Below are 17,445 nucleotides of genomic sequence, written 5' to 3'. Positions count from 1 at the left end.
TTTAGGGGTTTTGGCAACTTGATTGTCACTGACTGGCTTGATAAATAAAAGTCCTTTAAAATCCTGACACTGGAAAAAATCTGTGCCATGTAAGGAAATCCAGTCTGTGGAAACATTCAGATAGGCGATGTTATCTACACGCCTTCAGCTTTTCTATCCCAAGCTTTTAGAGGGCCAGATTTATCAGGCAGTATTGTCATCTTCTTTATGTTTGCAGTAGTATCACTGCAGGCTACAGGAGGGAGGATCCAGTTTTGTCTGGATCTCTGAATGTTGCTGTAATATTCAGTATGTTGAATAATAATACTGACAAAATAATGGTAATGTTAATAGATGAACTAAGCTTTGGCCATTGGGGTTGTATAATCTCAGTTGAGGTTTACTACTGTCAGCAACTTATATTCTCCTTAAATTTATCTCCTGCTGCTGCAAATAGAAGATCTTTCTGATTTGTTTGACATGGAAAAAGCATCAGTTGAATCAAAGTAGGCACTATACAGTGTTTAGCCTGCTTTTTTAATAGCTAGGTAAGTGCAATCTTACTCTATGAAAAGATGTCTTCATTTGAACTGTACCATACAAGCCTCTGAGAGAAAGCAAGTAAAAAATGGTGTTTGTTGATAAAATTTTGTCAGTTTCTGTGCTTTTAGTTTGCATGTGGATGTTAAGAGATCCATTATCAGATTGATTCAAGAATTTAACTATTCTGCAGCCAGCAGTTTGAGTCCTGTGTCAGAACTTTGTGCATCACTAATAATTTCTTCCATTTGTTTTCAAAGATTGGTATGTAATCCTGGTGATGCAGTACCCTCAGGGTTACCACAAGGTACATCTCTAATTGCATGAGCAATTGCAGTGAAGTTTATCCTTAGTGCAGTTTATCCAGAAATATTTTATAGGGTTAATCTAATTTTGATGGAGGCTCATAGGCCTATGCTGAGGCTTGCTACAAAAAAATACCCTGTTGAACAGGACTTCACCAGAGGCAAACATTTGCAATCAGAACGGCAATGTAAGCACACTAAGCCAGGTTTGACAGCAGGCCTTGTATCAGCTGAGGTAACCTACAGGCCATTTTTTTTCCAGGAGAACAGGAAGCCTCCTAGGTTTCCTTGCATGCCTCACTGCTGGTCTTTTTCTTCCCTTGATTGTATTAACATCTGGGACACATGAAGAACGCTGTAATCAGTGAAGGCAACAAAACTCCTACTGCAAAGACAATGCAGTCTTCAAAATCAGCCCTTCTCCTCCCCTCCACCAACTCTATAAAGCAAAGGGAGATCTTTCTGAACTGTAATTATTAGTCCTGGTTTCTAATCTCCAAGCTTGTGCCCTCGGGAGTTTACCCGGAAATCACTCAAACTCTGTCATCAGCATCAAATCTTTGCTATTTACAGGAACAACTAGTCCTTTGGTGCCAGCACTGGCTCATCAGATGGATCTCAGAAACATTTCTTCTTCCTTAGACTGGGCTATTGAGCAGCATAAGCAATCTTTAGCTCTTCCTTGTATGGGATTTCATTCTCTGCTGATGGTCTCAAAGCATAAACTGGTCTTGCTGCTCTCTCCTGTCTTCCATTCTTGCCAGGAGGGCAAGTTAGACGTTGCTTTCTGCCCTCTCTTTGTGACCAATTTATGTTTCTCTCCCCCCATCTTTGCCCTTAAAGCTACCCATCAGCGCAAACTAACAATGCTATGTGAAGTGTGGCTTGACACTCAGGGGTGACCTTATTACTCTCTACAACTACCTGAAGGGAGGTTGTAGACAGACGGATGTTGGTCTCTTCTCCCAGGCAAGCAGTACCAGAACAAGAGGACACAGTCTCAGGCTGCGCCAGGGGAGGTTCAGGCTGGATGTTAGAAAAAAGTTCTATACAGAAAGAGTGATTGCCCATTGGAATGGGCTGCCTGGGGAGGTGGTGGAGTCGCCATCACTGGAGGTTTTTAGGAGAAAACTTGACGGGGTGCTTGGTGCCGTGGGTTAGTTGTTTGGGCGGTGTTGGATTGGTTGATGGGTTGGACGCGATGATCTTGAAGGTCTCTTCCAACCTGGTTTATTCTATGTATTCTATGTATTCTAATATTCTGTTCTCTGATGGGATCTTCTCCTCCCTTGTCCTCTGCTGTTGTTAATTCTCTCTATTTTATGCAGCTGCTGTTGTGCATGGTTTGTGTTTACAGATAATTAATCATGTGCTGCAGAATGTAAAACATTATTAGATAGGGACAAAACAGGGTAATAACTTGTTCATTCGCTATGCCAGTATGGCATCCCTGGTATAAGGCTTCAGTAGTAGTAGTAGTTGTTATTACTATCATCATCATCATCATTATTATTGTCATTATTATTATTATTATGATGATGGTATGTATGGCCAGCTACTGACAAAAAACTCCTGCAAGATTTTCAGAGTTCAGGTAATGTTCATTAGACCTCCTTGAACAGATTTCAAGTTGAAGTAGATACATTCTTTAAAGATCTAAATACAGCATTTTATAGTCAGTACACTTCAATATTTATTTTTTCCCCTGTCTGAAATTTACTGATTATTAACTGGCTTTAATTCCTTTACTTAAAACTAATTTAGTCTGCTGTTCTTGTGAACAGAAACTTGATAGTTGATATCACCGGTGGAGCGTTGTCAGAACATGAAATGATGACACTCGGACGCCATTACAGTGAGAAAGATGAATATGAAATGGACCTCCACTTCCTCCTTGCAGTGGCTCAAGAACAACTGAAGAGAAACAACTTTGAGAATTTTGGACAAATGTCTGCAGTGTTTATGTACAACGATCGCGAAAAGCAAGTCACCTCTGTATATTCTAAGCTGTTATTTGAGAAGCTCTGCTCATAAACCTATGTACTTTATGTTTGTTGCTAAGCAAATAATATATTGTGGCTAAAAAATACTATATGTAATGTTAGGCCTCTCTCAACACAAGAAAAGGATAGCCTTTCTCTCTCTTCTTTATTTTGCTTGTGGACTTTTTATTATAGCTGCTGTGCTGAACATTCTGTGAGATAATCAGATGCCCGTTCACATGCAAAACAGAGTTATTTTAAATCAGAGAGGGAAAATAGTAATTTAAGGGGTGAAAAAATGATTTAGAGATGATTCTTTATATGACCTGTTTGCACCTTTTTGTGCTCTGACGTCCCAGATAAAGAATCACAGAGAAATGCTAGGGACCTCAGCATGGGGGGACTGGCCACCATGTGCACTGCAATTTATTGGCTGTGTAACAGCAAAATTTCATAAAAGCTTGTTTTCTTTTCCTCTGATATTCTTCATGTGTTTTCCTATTCAGAGTAATATTCAAACTGAAAATTACCTAATGCATATTTCTCACACTCTGTTTTTTGTAGACATGGAGTGCTGCCCCGTGAGGTTTGCAGGACTATTTGCAAGTCCTTTAAGTTGCCACTGGCTGATGATGATCTACAAGCTTTACTGACCATGTAAGTCAAGGGCAGACAGTATGACCTGCATGCATGGGTGCAAATCAGTGTTAAATATCTACTGCAGAGACAATACTTAAGATTTGTCATTTATCTAATGTTAACCATTTCATGATGCTTATTTTGCCCCTATACACATGGACTTTATAGAATATTTATAATTAACTGAGGTGCATCGATATTAGGAACTTCTCTTTGTTTTGTAGATCACCTGTTTTTTGACAAGTTATATGGAATTAGTCCTCTGGGAATCAGCTACTGAAACTTGTCATTATCAATGACATCCTCTTCTTTTTGTGTTAGTTGTTCCTGCATATGTATAAGGTGAAAACAATAATCTTGTGAAAGCGCATTGTATCAGTTTTAAGAAACATACCAAGATGAATGCAATGAAATGTCCTTGAATCAAGTAGGCATCATCAGTAATAGACAAAAGTGATTTCCTCCTCCAATTAATCTCATCTGAAACATATTTTATTGCAATTAAAAAGGAAAAGGATTGTTGGCATGGTTTTGGTACTTTTCCATGACACATTTAATTGTTTCAAAACAAATTGCTTGGCTAGGTGTATTAATGGGAACAGAAGTTAAAAGAACTCTTATTCAGTGCACTTGTATCAAAGGCTAGAGTTCAGACACCTGTCATGTTTTGTACACTCATGTCTTGTTGAGTTTGATTTTCATGGCCAGATTCTCTGGTAACAGGTTTAAATGTGCACTCATTAAATGTGCACTTCTTTCTCTTCTTTCCCTTCTTTCCTTTATGGGTGCTGTGGGTTTAAGACTAACCATAGAGTTGAAAAGTGCTCCAAGGAGCTAGATAGGCACAAGAAATGGTAATCTTCTGTTATTTTATCCCTTAAGCCCTGCATCTGCTATATATACAGGTTTCAGAGTCAATTCAGCCCTTTTTTGCCTCCCCCTGTTCCCAGCGTAGATCTCTTATCACTTGTGATGTGGGGAAGGTTTGCTGCCTCGCTCAGGCTTGGCAAAGCCAGTTTTATAGCAGTGCCATTAAGAGTAGCTTGGGAGGTAGGGAGGGATGGTGGGAGGCCTGGTGGTGCATTGAAGCCTGGGTTGTTGGAAGGCTTTTGGCTTAACGAGACGTTTGTAAGCTGAAATATTAATTTGGGTGTTTTACATTCATGTAAATAGTGTAAGTATTTGTACACAGTATAGCCATTTAAATTTCCAGTTCTGTGTGAAGTGTTTTTATTTTTCTCCTTTTGGGAGGGGTAAGATGTATTTTCTGTCTGCTCTAAAACTAAACTAAGTTTGTCTATGCCTTGATACTGTGTTATAGGAAGAGCATGTCTTGTGTTCTGTCATGTCTGGATTCATTCAGCTAGATATGCTTCTTGTTTTCTGGAGGAAACTAAGCATCTGGATTTATCAAATAATGAGAAGACTCTTGTTTGGCAGAAATGTGGAATCATACTGCAAATAAGACTTTTTACTTAAATAAGTATCAGCAAGACTGCATTAAGAAGCCTAAGGGGGTATTTTTCACAAAGGCCCTGTTTCCAGGCCCAAAACCTTTAGTATAGCTCCTTGCAGTAGCCAGATAGATGACTTTGGCAATTTGTTTGCCATTCGTCACTTCTGACAGGTTACAAGGAGTAGTCCTCAGAAGCATGTCTGAATTTTAACATCTAAACCTCATTGTTTAGAACTCCCACTAAGCTACCCAACACAAAACGTATTGGAGGACAATTGACATCCTGTATTAGACAAGTGGTTCTCATAGTTTCCACTTCATAAAGGTTGAGATTGAATAGATAGGCAGACAAGAGTCTGGGGGTTTTCCTTGACGTACTAACTCAACAGTGATGAAAAACAGACAAGTCTGACACATCATAGGCTCCAGAAATGTGTTTCTTGTTTGTGGTATTATTTATATCAAGGAAAGCTTTTGTGAGTTGAACTTCTTTCTCCTGAAGAGTCTCCATGTAGGCAGTTAGAAAAGGAAAAGCCCAGTATACTATAATAAAAATCAGTGACAAGCTCAGGAGACAAGGAAGAGTCTGAATGCTGGATTTCACCCAGCTTTAGTCAGGCCTCCACACCAGCTTAATTAGGATTCAGATGCTGTAGGTTCTTTCTGTAGGCAACAGGAGGAGAAAGTTACCTCCTCAGCCTGCATAAGAGCTGCATTTCTAAATTACCATCCACTTTCATTTGTCTGTAAAGGAGCTGTGGCCAGTCTGTATTGCAGATTTCTGTATGAGAATGGTAAATGGTATGAAGCTGGGTTTCAGAAATCAGTGTGCGAAGTACGTCATATGATAGAGTGCTATGTGTAATGCTGGTTCTAAATTACAGCGTCAGCTGCTTGAAAAGATGCCAGCTTACGTGGTCAGTTGCTGCACTGCAGTTAAGAAGGAAGTTTGCCACTTTCTTAATAACGTGTGCAGTTGGCACTGCTTGTTAAGTCATTGTTCCATGAGGGTGCAGAGTCAGGAAAAGATTTTAAGTCTATTTAATAGGAGTTAATTTCCAGTACTTTGGAAATTAATGAGTACAGTTGGTGGAATGAGACTTTTCCTTTCCTCTTGCTTCCTGTAGTTTTCTTTGAGAGTGAAGAATCATGAAGCAGACAGGTTTATTATTAATGAAGAGCAGACTCACTCCTGGGGAGTATGCAATTCAGTGTGGGCAAAGTTTGTTAACAATGTTCTCTTCCTATTTTCAGGGGGGAATGTAATTTTGTGTCCACTGATGTTTGCAAAGCAAGTGGTGGTGGTGTTCCTACTGTGTGTATCTGTATTTACATAGGAAGAAAGTAGTACAATAAAAGTTGTTGGATTGATTCCTAAGAAAATCAGCACGTATAGCTAATGCACTAGCTGGACCCTGTTCAGCTATAAAATGATGCTAGACAATGTGATCAGATAATAGTTGAAGATTGAAGTTACATGTTTATTCAGCTTTTCTATCTGAGGTTAGGTGGCAAGGACTTTCTGTAAGGCTTAATGGTTCTATTTTTCCTTTTTGAAAAGTAATACTTTCTTATCAAAGTATTTATTATTTACACTTGTAAATTATACTGCAATGATCTGTCACTTATTGAAAGTATCGAATGGGACTAGCAGTTACTCATGTTGTGCTCACCTCCAGATGACCCAAAAATGTTGTTTACTGTACCCAAAGGCTGAGGTTTTGTAGGACCCTTTCATGCTGTCTGTCTAGAATATATTTTAAATCATATGATGATGAAATATTAGCATTTAAATACCTGGCAATGTGCCCCATTTTTCTTATTTACCTGAGCTGAGTTACCAAAAAGTACTTTCTTTCTCCATCTGTGTTTTGTTCACTTAGTTTTTTTAATCACAGGGCAATACAGACTTTGAATCACAGTGCACTAAGCCATGCAGATAGTGTGCAATTGTTTCTACACAGAAACTACATTAGTCATTATAAATAATTCTTTAAATGTGTTCAGGCATAATAAAAATTTATAGTTTGTTTAATGAATAAACATTGCTAAAGTGCGTAAGTAATGAATTTAGGTTTTTGTTTGTTTGTTTGTGTGTTTATTTGGTTGTTGGTTTTTTTTTGTTGTTGTTGTTATTTTATTTACTGCAATGCTAAATGTGTGCTAACAAGAACTAAGAAAGATGCAATCACTTTCCAGAGGGTATATAAACAGCTGGCAGATAGGGAAAGAAAAAATGGAGGGAAGAAAGAATGGATAGCAAGCTTACAAGTAGTACATGTTGATTGTTCCATATTAGATGGAAGTGCATGCCCCTTTTTTAAAAAATATGGCTTTTAATTTCTGTTAAAAAGAGTTGCATAGTTCTTCACCTCTCCACAGTACTGGGGTGAGAACGTTAAACTCTGGAGGGGCGCTTGTTTTAAAACAGTTAACCCCTAGTGTCTCAGGTGGCAGCAGCTGAGACATCCTACATGGTCATGCCAGTTCTCAAGTCACTAGTAGGCCAGGCCAGACTCGCTTGGTTTTACCTAGCTGCCTACTTGCAATGCCTTTTTAGGGGCTGACTATTACTTTCAGGAAGCAAATCCTCTTTTTCTGATACATCAAGTGTCCTGGTAACAGGAGCAGGCCTGGAAATGATCACAAGATCTTTCTCGTGTGGTCTTCTGCTCATTATCTTTGATGCGTGAGACTCCCTGTGCCTTTTTTGACGAAGAGGTGCTCTAGCATTAGTATTTGGTTTTCTTTAAATAAGTTATTTCTGTTATTCAGTATCCTGAGGAACTGATGATTCAATTTATAGTTGTTCAAGATGTAAACAAATACATACACAAGACAGTAGCCATCACTTAATTCGTACTGATCAGTTGCATGGACTTGCCTGTGCTTGCTGGTTTAATTCTTTTCATGGGAGCAGTTTATGACAGTCTATGTGTATTTCACAGAGGCTTTCAAAGAGGCTAAAGAACCCCAGATTTTTTTCCCTAAGGTTAAAGCAGCAGAATGCTTCTCCTTTATTATTATTATTATCAGATTGACTTCTTTATAAATATTGTTTAAAACTAAGCAATTAAAAACCTCTCTGCATGTACATCAACTTGTCACACAAATACATGAGGTTAAAGATTTCTTGATGGAAAAAAAAATATAAGTAGCCTTTACTCACCAAAGCATCTTCAGGAATGGTCATAATATGATATATCCAGGTTGTTCAGATATCTGGGGTATTTAATTATGAATCTATTTTCAGAAGCAGAGGCGTGCCATCATTTCTGCAATGACAAAGGAAAAAACAAGCTCTGCCAAGTATGGTAGGGATGGGGCTTCTGACTTTCATGGTCTAGAATCACATGCCTTGGTGAAGTCATAGGGCAAAACTGAAGAGAAACAGAGTTTCAAGAGATCTCTGTTGCATCTTCTTGATAAGACAAATCTAATTTCCTTTCCTGAAGAGCCCTGTCAGTTTCAGTGGTATTAACTCCAGCCCCTGAAATGTATGACATCTCTGTCCTAATAATGCACTATTTGATAACATCTCCTCAGTCCATCTGGATACTCTGTGCCAAATTGCAAGTGTGTGCTTTTAGTAGATTGATACAGTAAGTCACAGCAGGAAAGAGATGTAAAGAGCAGATTTTTTTTCCTTTTCTTTTTGAATTATTCTAGGGTAATATTTTAAGCTGCTTCCTGTTTAAATATGGGATTTAGGAACCCTATTTCCTCTACCCATCTTAAAATCTTTGCTTATAGTTAACTTCATGTCCGTGTTGTCAGCTCAGTTTGCTAGTGCTGTCACATCAGAGGACTTTTCTCCACGTTAATGTTTGTCAAAAGCAGAAGCAATACTTTCCTTAACTTCATTTTCTCAACATAAAGTTTAAGCAGTTGCACACACTCACTTGTTCTTTATGAATAAATCCTGCTTACACAGCTCTGCATCTTGGCAGTAGACTTAATCTTTTGACTTTTTATAATGACTAGCAGATAAATGCATATGGAGTAAAAGAAAAAATAATGTCATGCAATTCTAAAATTCAAAATGTGTGCCATAGTTTTTGGTGGTTTGTTTGTTTTGTTTTGGGGTTTTGTTAGTTTGTTTTTCTGTTTGTTTGTTTTGTTTTCCCAAGAGGTCTAAGCTTCTTTATTGTCTTGTTACTTCCAAGGCGAAATTTTTCTTTTCCCAATTGCTGCCTGCAAAAACCCTGAAGCAAACAAAGAACCCCCTAGAAGTGGGAAGGATGGTTTTCTTCTTTATGAGATATATATTCCCCAAAAATAAGGCTTTATGAAAAAGTTATCTTGTGGGTAAGCTATCACAAAGAAGCAAGCTATCAGAGGAGGATTTCTTATGGCAGTGTTTCAGGCTCCTCTTCAGTACTAGTAACAGTAGCATTCTTTTCTGACTTTGCTTTCATCTTCAGCATAACTCAGTGTACTTAACATCCCAGTTTATCACTAACATCTCTGTTTATGGCTCTCAGTATATTTTGTTATTATCTCTCCTGCTGACTATTAAATGAAAGGTGTGGGGGAAGGAGGAGGAGAGCATGAGTTGCAGTTTATTGCAGTTTATTTTTGTCACTAGATTTATTTCTCCTCTTATCCAATATTGTTTTCCCAGTTTTTGCTGTAAATTCTCCCTTAAAGTACCTTGCTTAATTTTTACCAGAGCTCTCTGCAGTGATTGAAGGGGTTTGAGACCCATATTTTGTGCAGTGATATTTCATTAAGAACATGATAATTCTTTTTTTTTAAAGACTTGGTTCATGCAGTTGATCCTGCTCCTCTGCAGAAGTATTTGTCTCACCACATTACCAGGCAGAATGGTTTAACTTGATATCTCCCACCAAAGAATAGGTATTGGGAGAAGGGCAACGAAGTTGGTGAGGGGTTTCGAACACAAGCCCTATGAGGAGAGGCTGAGGGAGCTGGCGTTGCTTAGCCTGGAGAGGAGGAGACTCAGGGGTGACCTTATTGCTCTCTACAACTACCTGAAGGGAGGTTGTAGACAGGCGGATGTTAGTCTCTTCTGCCAGGCAACCAGCACCAGAACAAGAGGACAGAGTCTCAAGCTGCACCAGGGGAGGTTTAGGCTGGAGGTTAGGAAGAAGTTCTACACAGAGAGAGTGATTGCCCATTGGAATGGGCTGCCCAGGGAGGTGGTGGAGTCACCATCATTGGAGGTGTTCAGGAGGAGACTTGATAAGGTACTTGGTGCTATGGTTTAGTTGATTAGGTGGTGTTGGATAATAGGTTGAATGCGATGATCTTGAAGGTCTCTTCCAGTCTGGTCTGGTCTATTCTATTCTATTCTATTCTATTCTATTCTATTCTATTCTATTCTATTCTATTCTATTCTATTCTATTCTATTCCATTCCATTCCATTCTATTCCATTCTATTCTATTCCATTCTATTCTATTCTATTCTATTCTATTCTATTCTATTCTATTCTATTCTATTCTATTCTATTCTATTCTATTCTATTCTATTCTATTCTATTCTATTCCATTCCATTCCATTTTATTCCATTCTATTCTATTCCATTCTATTCTTCTGTCCATGAACCCTAGTGAAGCACAGACACTTCCAGGCTGTGCTTATATGCCTAAACCAGATCCCTTTTATCTGTAGGTAGTGTTAGGTGAGGCAGATGTCATTCCCAGAGTATGCTAGTACAGTATTTATAACAGAGCAGTTTGGCTGTTCATTTCAGCAATGATTTGCGTGGTGGCTTCAGCTTGCAGGTGTCTGTCTAGCATTTGAGTAGTCCCACTGAAGTAAGAGTGGTTCTCCAAGTGCCTGGATCACCCAAAGGTCTTGCTAAATGAGGACTTTTTTCTGAAGCTGCTTCATCCAAATCCATGGCAAGAAGAATGAAGCGGCTTGCAAATCTGCTTCCATGGGGTTTGTTGTCATGTTACTTGTTATTAGAGCAGGGTAATAATTTTAGATGTTTAAAGGAGGGAGGTAACATGTTCCACTTGTACCTGCAGACCCTAGCTGGCTGCATGTATATCTTCATGAAAGTAGGCGAGTGTCATAATTAACACAAATATGTATTTATTCCATAGAAATAGAGAACAATGCCATAGAATAACCAGCAAATAGCAAGGTTTGTGGTTTTTAAGTCTGTCTGTCATTTGATAAATTAGAGTTGCATATTTGTAAATTATAGATCGATTCCAAGGTGTGTGCAAACAACATTTTTGAAGGATTGCTTATTTTCTGGAGATGTCCAGAAGCCATTTAAAAGCAGGTTAGTTGTTTTATAGTCCAGCTCTCTTGTATCATTCTGTTTATTTTCTACAGAAAGGAATCATAAATTGATCACCCCAACTCTATGTTTGTCACCAGTTGTGAGATCCCAGTATTGGAAAAGGTTGGGCAATCCTTCAAAAGTAAGATGAAATTAGTTGAAATGAAGTAAAACTTAAAGAGGTTGAATTCTACTATGAAAGACAATAATAAGGTATAAAAGTATGGAATAGGATGTAGGATACAGAAATCCTGACAGCCTGGTAGTGGTTTTTTTGTACTCTTTCCAGTGCTTGGTAATAAAGGAGTAAGAAAGTTATTATCCAAAAGGTTGTATATTAGTATGGTGTAGATAACATGATACAAATTTGTTGATAATTTCCTGTCACCTTAAATCATTTGATGGATATTCTGCTTAGGTTCGAAGATGACCATAAGCAAGTGGAATATAAAAAGTTTGTGGATGCGCTGAACTGGAGAGAGAATCTAATCCCTGCTTTCCAGACAATAAAGGTTCCTCCCAAGGTAAAACCAGTGTCACTGAGCAAAAGCACAGTACAGTACATTGATATAACCTGTCCAGCTTTAACATGAGTTCTTTATCCAATGCAGATTACAGCAGTTTTCATGTTTGTATATTTCTGCCTATTTTCTTCAAGTAATTATTTTTTGTGGGAGATTCAGAGTGAAGCAAAGGAGTCAAACAGGGACAAGGAGCCCTGTAACACCCCTTTGCCTAATAGTTGTCACATCTTTGTGACATTTTCCTGGAAGAAAGGGGAAAAAAAAAGAGGAGAAGGGGAAACATTTGTTTGTCCGTGAACAATGAGTGTGAATACTGCTTCACCCACAAATGGAATGGGCTGCCCGAGGAGGTGGTGGGGTCACTATCGCTGGGGGTGTTCAGGAGGAGACTTGACAGGATGCTTGGTTGCATGGTTTAGTTGATTAGGTGGTGCGGGATGATAGGTTGGACATGATGATCTTGAAGGTCTCTTCCAACCTGGTTTATTCTATTCTAAATGTCATTGTCACACATCAGTCTGTTTGCATGCTGATAGTAAGGAAATACTTTAAACTTCACTGACACTGCAAAAAATAGCTATGTATTTTTTATAACTCCATAGAAACTAAGCAACACTAAATTGAGTGGCAGTGTTGATCTGCTTGAGGTTAGGAAGGCACTGCAGAGAGATCTGGACAGGTTAAATAGATGGGCTGAGGCCAATGGAATGAAGTTTAACAAGATCAAGTGCTGCGTCCTGCACTTCAGTCTCAACAAGTGTAAGCAATGCTACAGGCCTGGGGAAGAGTGGCTGGAAAGCAGCCCAGTGGAAAAGGATATGGGGATGCTGGTGGACAGCTGGCTGAACATGAGCCAGCAGAGTGCCCAGGTGGCCAAGAAGGCCAATGGCTTCCTGGCCTGTATCAAAACCAGTGTGTCCAGCAGGAGTAGGGAAGTGATTGTGCCTCTGTACTCAGCATTGGTGAGGCCACAGATTGAGTAATGTGTTCAGTTCTGGTACCACAGTACACAGTTCTGAAGTGTGTCCAGAGAAGAGCAACAAGCCTGGTGAGGTGTTTGGAGAGTGTGTCATATGAGGAGTGGCAGAGGGAGCTGTGGTTGTTTAGCCTGGAGAAGACAAAGCTAAGGGGAGATCTTATTGCTCTCTGCAACTACCTGAAAGGAGGTTGTAGTGAGGCTGGTGCTGGTCTCTTCTCCCAAGTAACTAATGATAGGACAAGAGGAAATGGGTTTATGTTGTGCCAGGAAAGGTTTGGATTGGACATTAGGAAAAAATTTCTTTTCTGAGAGAATGGTGAAGCATTGGAACAGGTTGCCCAGGGAGGTGGTGGAGTTGCCATTCTTGGAGGTGTTCAGGAAGCTGTAGACGTGGCACTTCAAGAAATGATTTAGTATCTGGGTTTTGGTTGGACTTTGATGATCTTAAAGGTCTCTTACAGCCTTACTGATTCTGTGGCTCTATGATAGTACACCACATCACTGGTAGGTGTACAGCAAGATGGATCAGCTTGCTACTTAGGGTAAATAAAAATGTGGTATCAACAAACTGCCGAGATTAATCTGACCATGCCAGCTTGTGCTGAGTGGAACATTTTATAACAGATAGTGCATAAAGCAATTATGCTGATTAAAAAAAAACCCAAACCAATTAATAACAGATAAATCTGAAGCCCTTCTGCCAATATGTAGTTTTGCTCTTTTGGCCTAGCTGGTGTGCTACTTTGTTGTACAGAATGTGTTTGATTTTATTTAGACATAGCATTCCTTTAAATTCAAGTTCTACACTGGCTTAGTTTAAAGCAGGATTCCTCAAGTCATGTGCTGTTCAGCCTGACTCCTCTCTCCTGCTTGGCTTACCAGCTTTTCCTTCTGTAGCATCTCAGACTGCTGGTGATGTCTGATGAGGGCCCAATGCTTGCTAGATTGCTCTGCTTTCCATGATGGTTTATTTTTCACTTTGTCATTGAGAAGGGCTTTTCCATCTTGTGCAGATAAAATCAAAGCCCTTCCACATATTTTACACAGTCCTGTAGTCCAAAGCATGCATTAGTTTTTGTTCAGTGGGTATTCTTTGTTTTTACAGAGTAATTCTGTGCTTAAGTTATAACTCAGTATTTAAACAGTGACTGCTCTCAAGAGATTATGTCAGGATAAGGGGCCTCGGTACCACAAAAACAAAAGGAAGGTCAGAGCCTGTGCCTGGAGGATTTTTTTCTTGAAGCTGGTGCTAAGCTCTCTACCAAAAAGCAAGGCTGAAAAGCAGAGACACATTTACACTTGGCTGTTGTATGTGTTTGACCATTTTTTTCCCATCACAGAGAGTTTCACCTGATTTCTGGCAGGTGAAGGAAGGAGGTGGCTCATACAGGGTGAAAGTGGGGTGCAAGTGGCAGTGAACTCAAGAAGCAGCCTTCACAAGTTAAAGGTGTGAAGGCATAGTTTCTTGTGAAGCAAACAGTAGTTTGAAGTGGACATGTGTGAGAAAAGTATGTTCTGATCATCATGGGTATGAAGAAGGTGTTATCTTTGATTGGCAGACAGCTGGTGGATGGTCTTTCCAGGAGTGGCTGGTACCTAAGAGTCCCAGTTGAGAACATTACATAGAGTTATGGGAGAAAAGTTAGAGGTGAAATCAAAAAGGAAGAAAGAGAATCAATAGGAATTATCCTCAGTCCTCATCATGCTGAGATAATCAGCTCCTCAACGGCTCCAAAGCCTTGCTGTGACTGTCACACTGACATACAGCACTGGTTTTAATGAACTGCACCTAAATTAAGGGCAGGATAATTTGCTGAGCTTTAGTGAATTTGTGACTTTGTTAGTTATCTGCAATATCTAGGCTATCTTTGGCACAGTGCAAGAATATTTTGATGAGCAGATCGATATGAAATGGAAAAACAGTGAAGAAGGAATTTAAATCTTGCTCAACTTTAGAATCCAATTGTCATTCTGTTCATGACTCACCACGAGTTAACAGCAATATTTGGGGCTACAATAGCTGTATTTGACAGATTTCAGCAGCAGACTTGTGCTTGTTTATCTGACTTTTTTCCTCCAACTCATTATTATTGGTGTGGAGACATAGACGGCTCACAAGACTTTCAAGTGTAAGTGTTGTGGTGAAGGAAATCTAACATTATTTAAGTGGAAAATATCTGCACAAGGGCTAATGCTATAAAATATTTTTAATCAAATATGCTGCAAGATTGGTAAAAATGTGCATGTAGTAATCTTGAAAGAGGGTGTGCTCTGCAAATGGCCACTTTGCCACACATTTTTATGTAGAAATTAAGCAGCTTATTCAATCTTCTGTTGACCAGCTTTTAATAATTCTTATGTCAGTATTCTAAAGTACTCTCTGGGTTACTAATTTCAGAATGAAGATGACTGGAGCAGACAGCCACCATCCCTTCCTGTGAACAGGGTCAAATACTTACCTCTTCTGGATGATCTGTTTGGCAAGGAGGAATAATCTGATCTGCTTTCGGATTAGTGTTTCAGCTCCAAAGCTTACTTCGATACTGAAAACATTGCTCGTGAAACAACAAAATCCGATAGAGATTTTACTGCATTTAATTTCTTATTCCAACATAGCTGTATACATTGTGTGGGTTTGTAACTCTTTCTGAATCAGCAGTATTCCTTCATATTAAACAAGCATCATTAAAACTGTGTCCCCTAATCTTTGTGTCTGGTTACATGGAGGATTTACAAGTGTTGAGAAATCTCTGGGTCAAACAGGAAGGTCAGAGCCATCCTGCCTTATTCTGCAAACAAAGGTTGTGGGATGACCTCTTCATGGACCATATTAGCACATGAAGTGAATCCATTCAAATTTCCTCTCTTGTATTTTAACTTGTGTTTTTGCCATATCCCTGTGTCCATGCTCAAGTACTGCTTGTGTCAAAGTTTGTTAGCTTATGGAGGAAAACCCTAGCAAGGTTTTAGCACAGTATGAAGTTGCTCTGGTATCAGAGATAATTATAGCCTTCCCATGTAGCAGTAAATATTTTGCAATCACAGCATGGAAGCTATCAGTCCTTGCTTTTTCTTTTAAATGTGTCTCAGATTAATAGCCACCTAAGGTTAATTGGGTGAGACCCATATGAAGAGAAGGTGCAATTTCAGTGTGCAGCTTTCTTGCAGTAGCACTGTATTTGCCCTTTGAAAATCAGTTGATAGCTTTTTTTTTTTCTTGCTCAGAATTGCAAATGCCTACATGGTGCTCCTGGAAGCATTTTTGTATCTTTTTAAGCTTATGCCAGCTCACAGCCATGGTTAGATCTGAATCAGCCGTGTGATTTTGTGAGAGAAGTAATTCCTCCGGTTTAAAGAATGGAAGAGCTGAGGCAGAGGAGGGAGCTGACTCATCTACCACCATTCCACAGGGGAGGTGAAGGAGATGTGAGCCAGCACATCTCTGTTAGTGCCTGGGAAACTCATATTCAACAGAATGAGAATCCTTTGCTTTCTGTAATCTGAAATTACAAGCCGGGGAGGAAGTGTTTGATTGAGAAAGATGAGAATTCAGTGTATCTAAATCTGAAAACTGAGGGGAAGAAAATCGTTCAAAGAGTAACTTCATTCAGTAAATCTGTGTCCTTTTTTTTGAAACTTGGAGATCCCTTTTAGAATTATGATTCCAATGAGAATCAGCTTGCTGCACATTTGCACGGTGGTGTACATTAAAGTTTTGTTTTTCTTCTCTCTCTACACCTCCCTAGTTCCTCAGAAGAAATTCTTTTCCCTCTATATGGCAAAATATGAAGCTTTTGACAGCTTTTTACCTGCCTTTTTTTTTTTTTTTAATCAGCAAAAAAAGGGCTTGAGGCAAGGCATAATTATGTGTCTTGCTGCTACTTAGGCAGATACTTGTAATAAAAGGGTTAAGTGATGGTCTGTATCCAGGGGGTCAAAAAGAAAACAGAAAACTTAACATGCTTCAACTGATCATAGAATCATAGAATCAGTAAGGTTGGAAAAGACCTCAAAGATCATCAAGTCCAACCTGTCACCCAACACCTCATATCTACTAAACCATGGCACCAAGTGCTATGTCCAATCCCCTCTTGAACAGCTCCAGGGATGGTGATAGGGAAGACCCTGTACTGCTTTTGATCCAAGAAAAATTGGCTTGCCACAGAGATGGTTTCAGGAGCCAGAATGATATTAATGTGCATTTGGAGCCCGTTTGATGAAAAATGATGAATTTTAAAACCTGCCACCACGACTTAGCTTGACACTGAAATGCAGTTGCCCTTGCAATAGTTTTTTTTTGTCAGAAAGAAATTTTTTAGTTGTAAAACTCTTGCACAGCCAAAGAATCATAGAATGGTCTAGGTTGGAAGGGACCTCCAAAGGTCATCTGGCCCAACCCTGTCTGCAGTAAGCAGCGACATCCTCAACTACATCAAGCTGCCCAGAGCCCTGTTGAGCCTCACCTTGAATACCTCCAGGGATGAAGCCCCAGCCCTTTCCCTGGGCAACCTGTTCCTGTGTTCCACTACCCTGATGGTAAAGAACTTGTTCCTAACATCCAAGAGATTGACACTGAACATTTAGAACTTCCCAAGGAGCTTTTAGAGATGAGAAATTCACTTTAGTTTAGTTTGTTTGTTTAGTTGTTTATGTGCATAGGACAAAGAGGAGCCTCTTTTCAGAAAAAAAAATATAAAGTACAAGAAATATCACTTCATTTTACATGAAACCCTGTGTACAGGTCTGTCAGTCCTGATCTGGTCTGGTTTGATCATGGTCA

At 39.3% G+C, this 17,445-nt stretch overlaps 1 protein-coding gene across 1 annotated transcript in view; it reads left to right on the top strand.

Annotated features, from left to right (window-relative positions):
* Positions 1–15,168, top strand: part of EFHC2 (EF-hand domain containing 2) — a 56,962-nt gene extending 41,794 nt beyond the window's left edge. Inside the window, exons 12-15 of the mRNA XM_054165741.1 lie at positions 2,609–2,806; positions 3,371–3,463; positions 11,581–11,686; positions 15,064–15,168. Coding sequence (XP_054021716.1) covers positions 2,609–2,806; positions 3,371–3,463; positions 11,581–11,686; positions 15,064–15,159 — 493 coding nt within the window. The 3' untranslated portion in view covers positions 15,160–15,168. The remainder of the gene's footprint in view (positions 1–2,608; positions 2,807–3,370; positions 3,464–11,580; positions 11,687–15,063) is intronic.
* The last annotated feature ends 2,277 nt before the right edge of the window (positions 15,169–17,445 follow it).

The sequence above is a fragment of the Dryobates pubescens genome, chromosome 12, assembly GCF_014839835.1.
Source record: "Dryobates pubescens isolate bDryPub1 chromosome 12, bDryPub1.pri, whole genome shotgun sequence".
Classification (NCBI taxonomy): domain Eukaryota; kingdom Metazoa; phylum Chordata; class Aves; order Piciformes; family Picidae; genus Dryobates; species Dryobates pubescens.
Note: the sequence above shows the minus strand (reverse complement) of the source record. Positions and strands in the feature narration are given on the sequence as shown.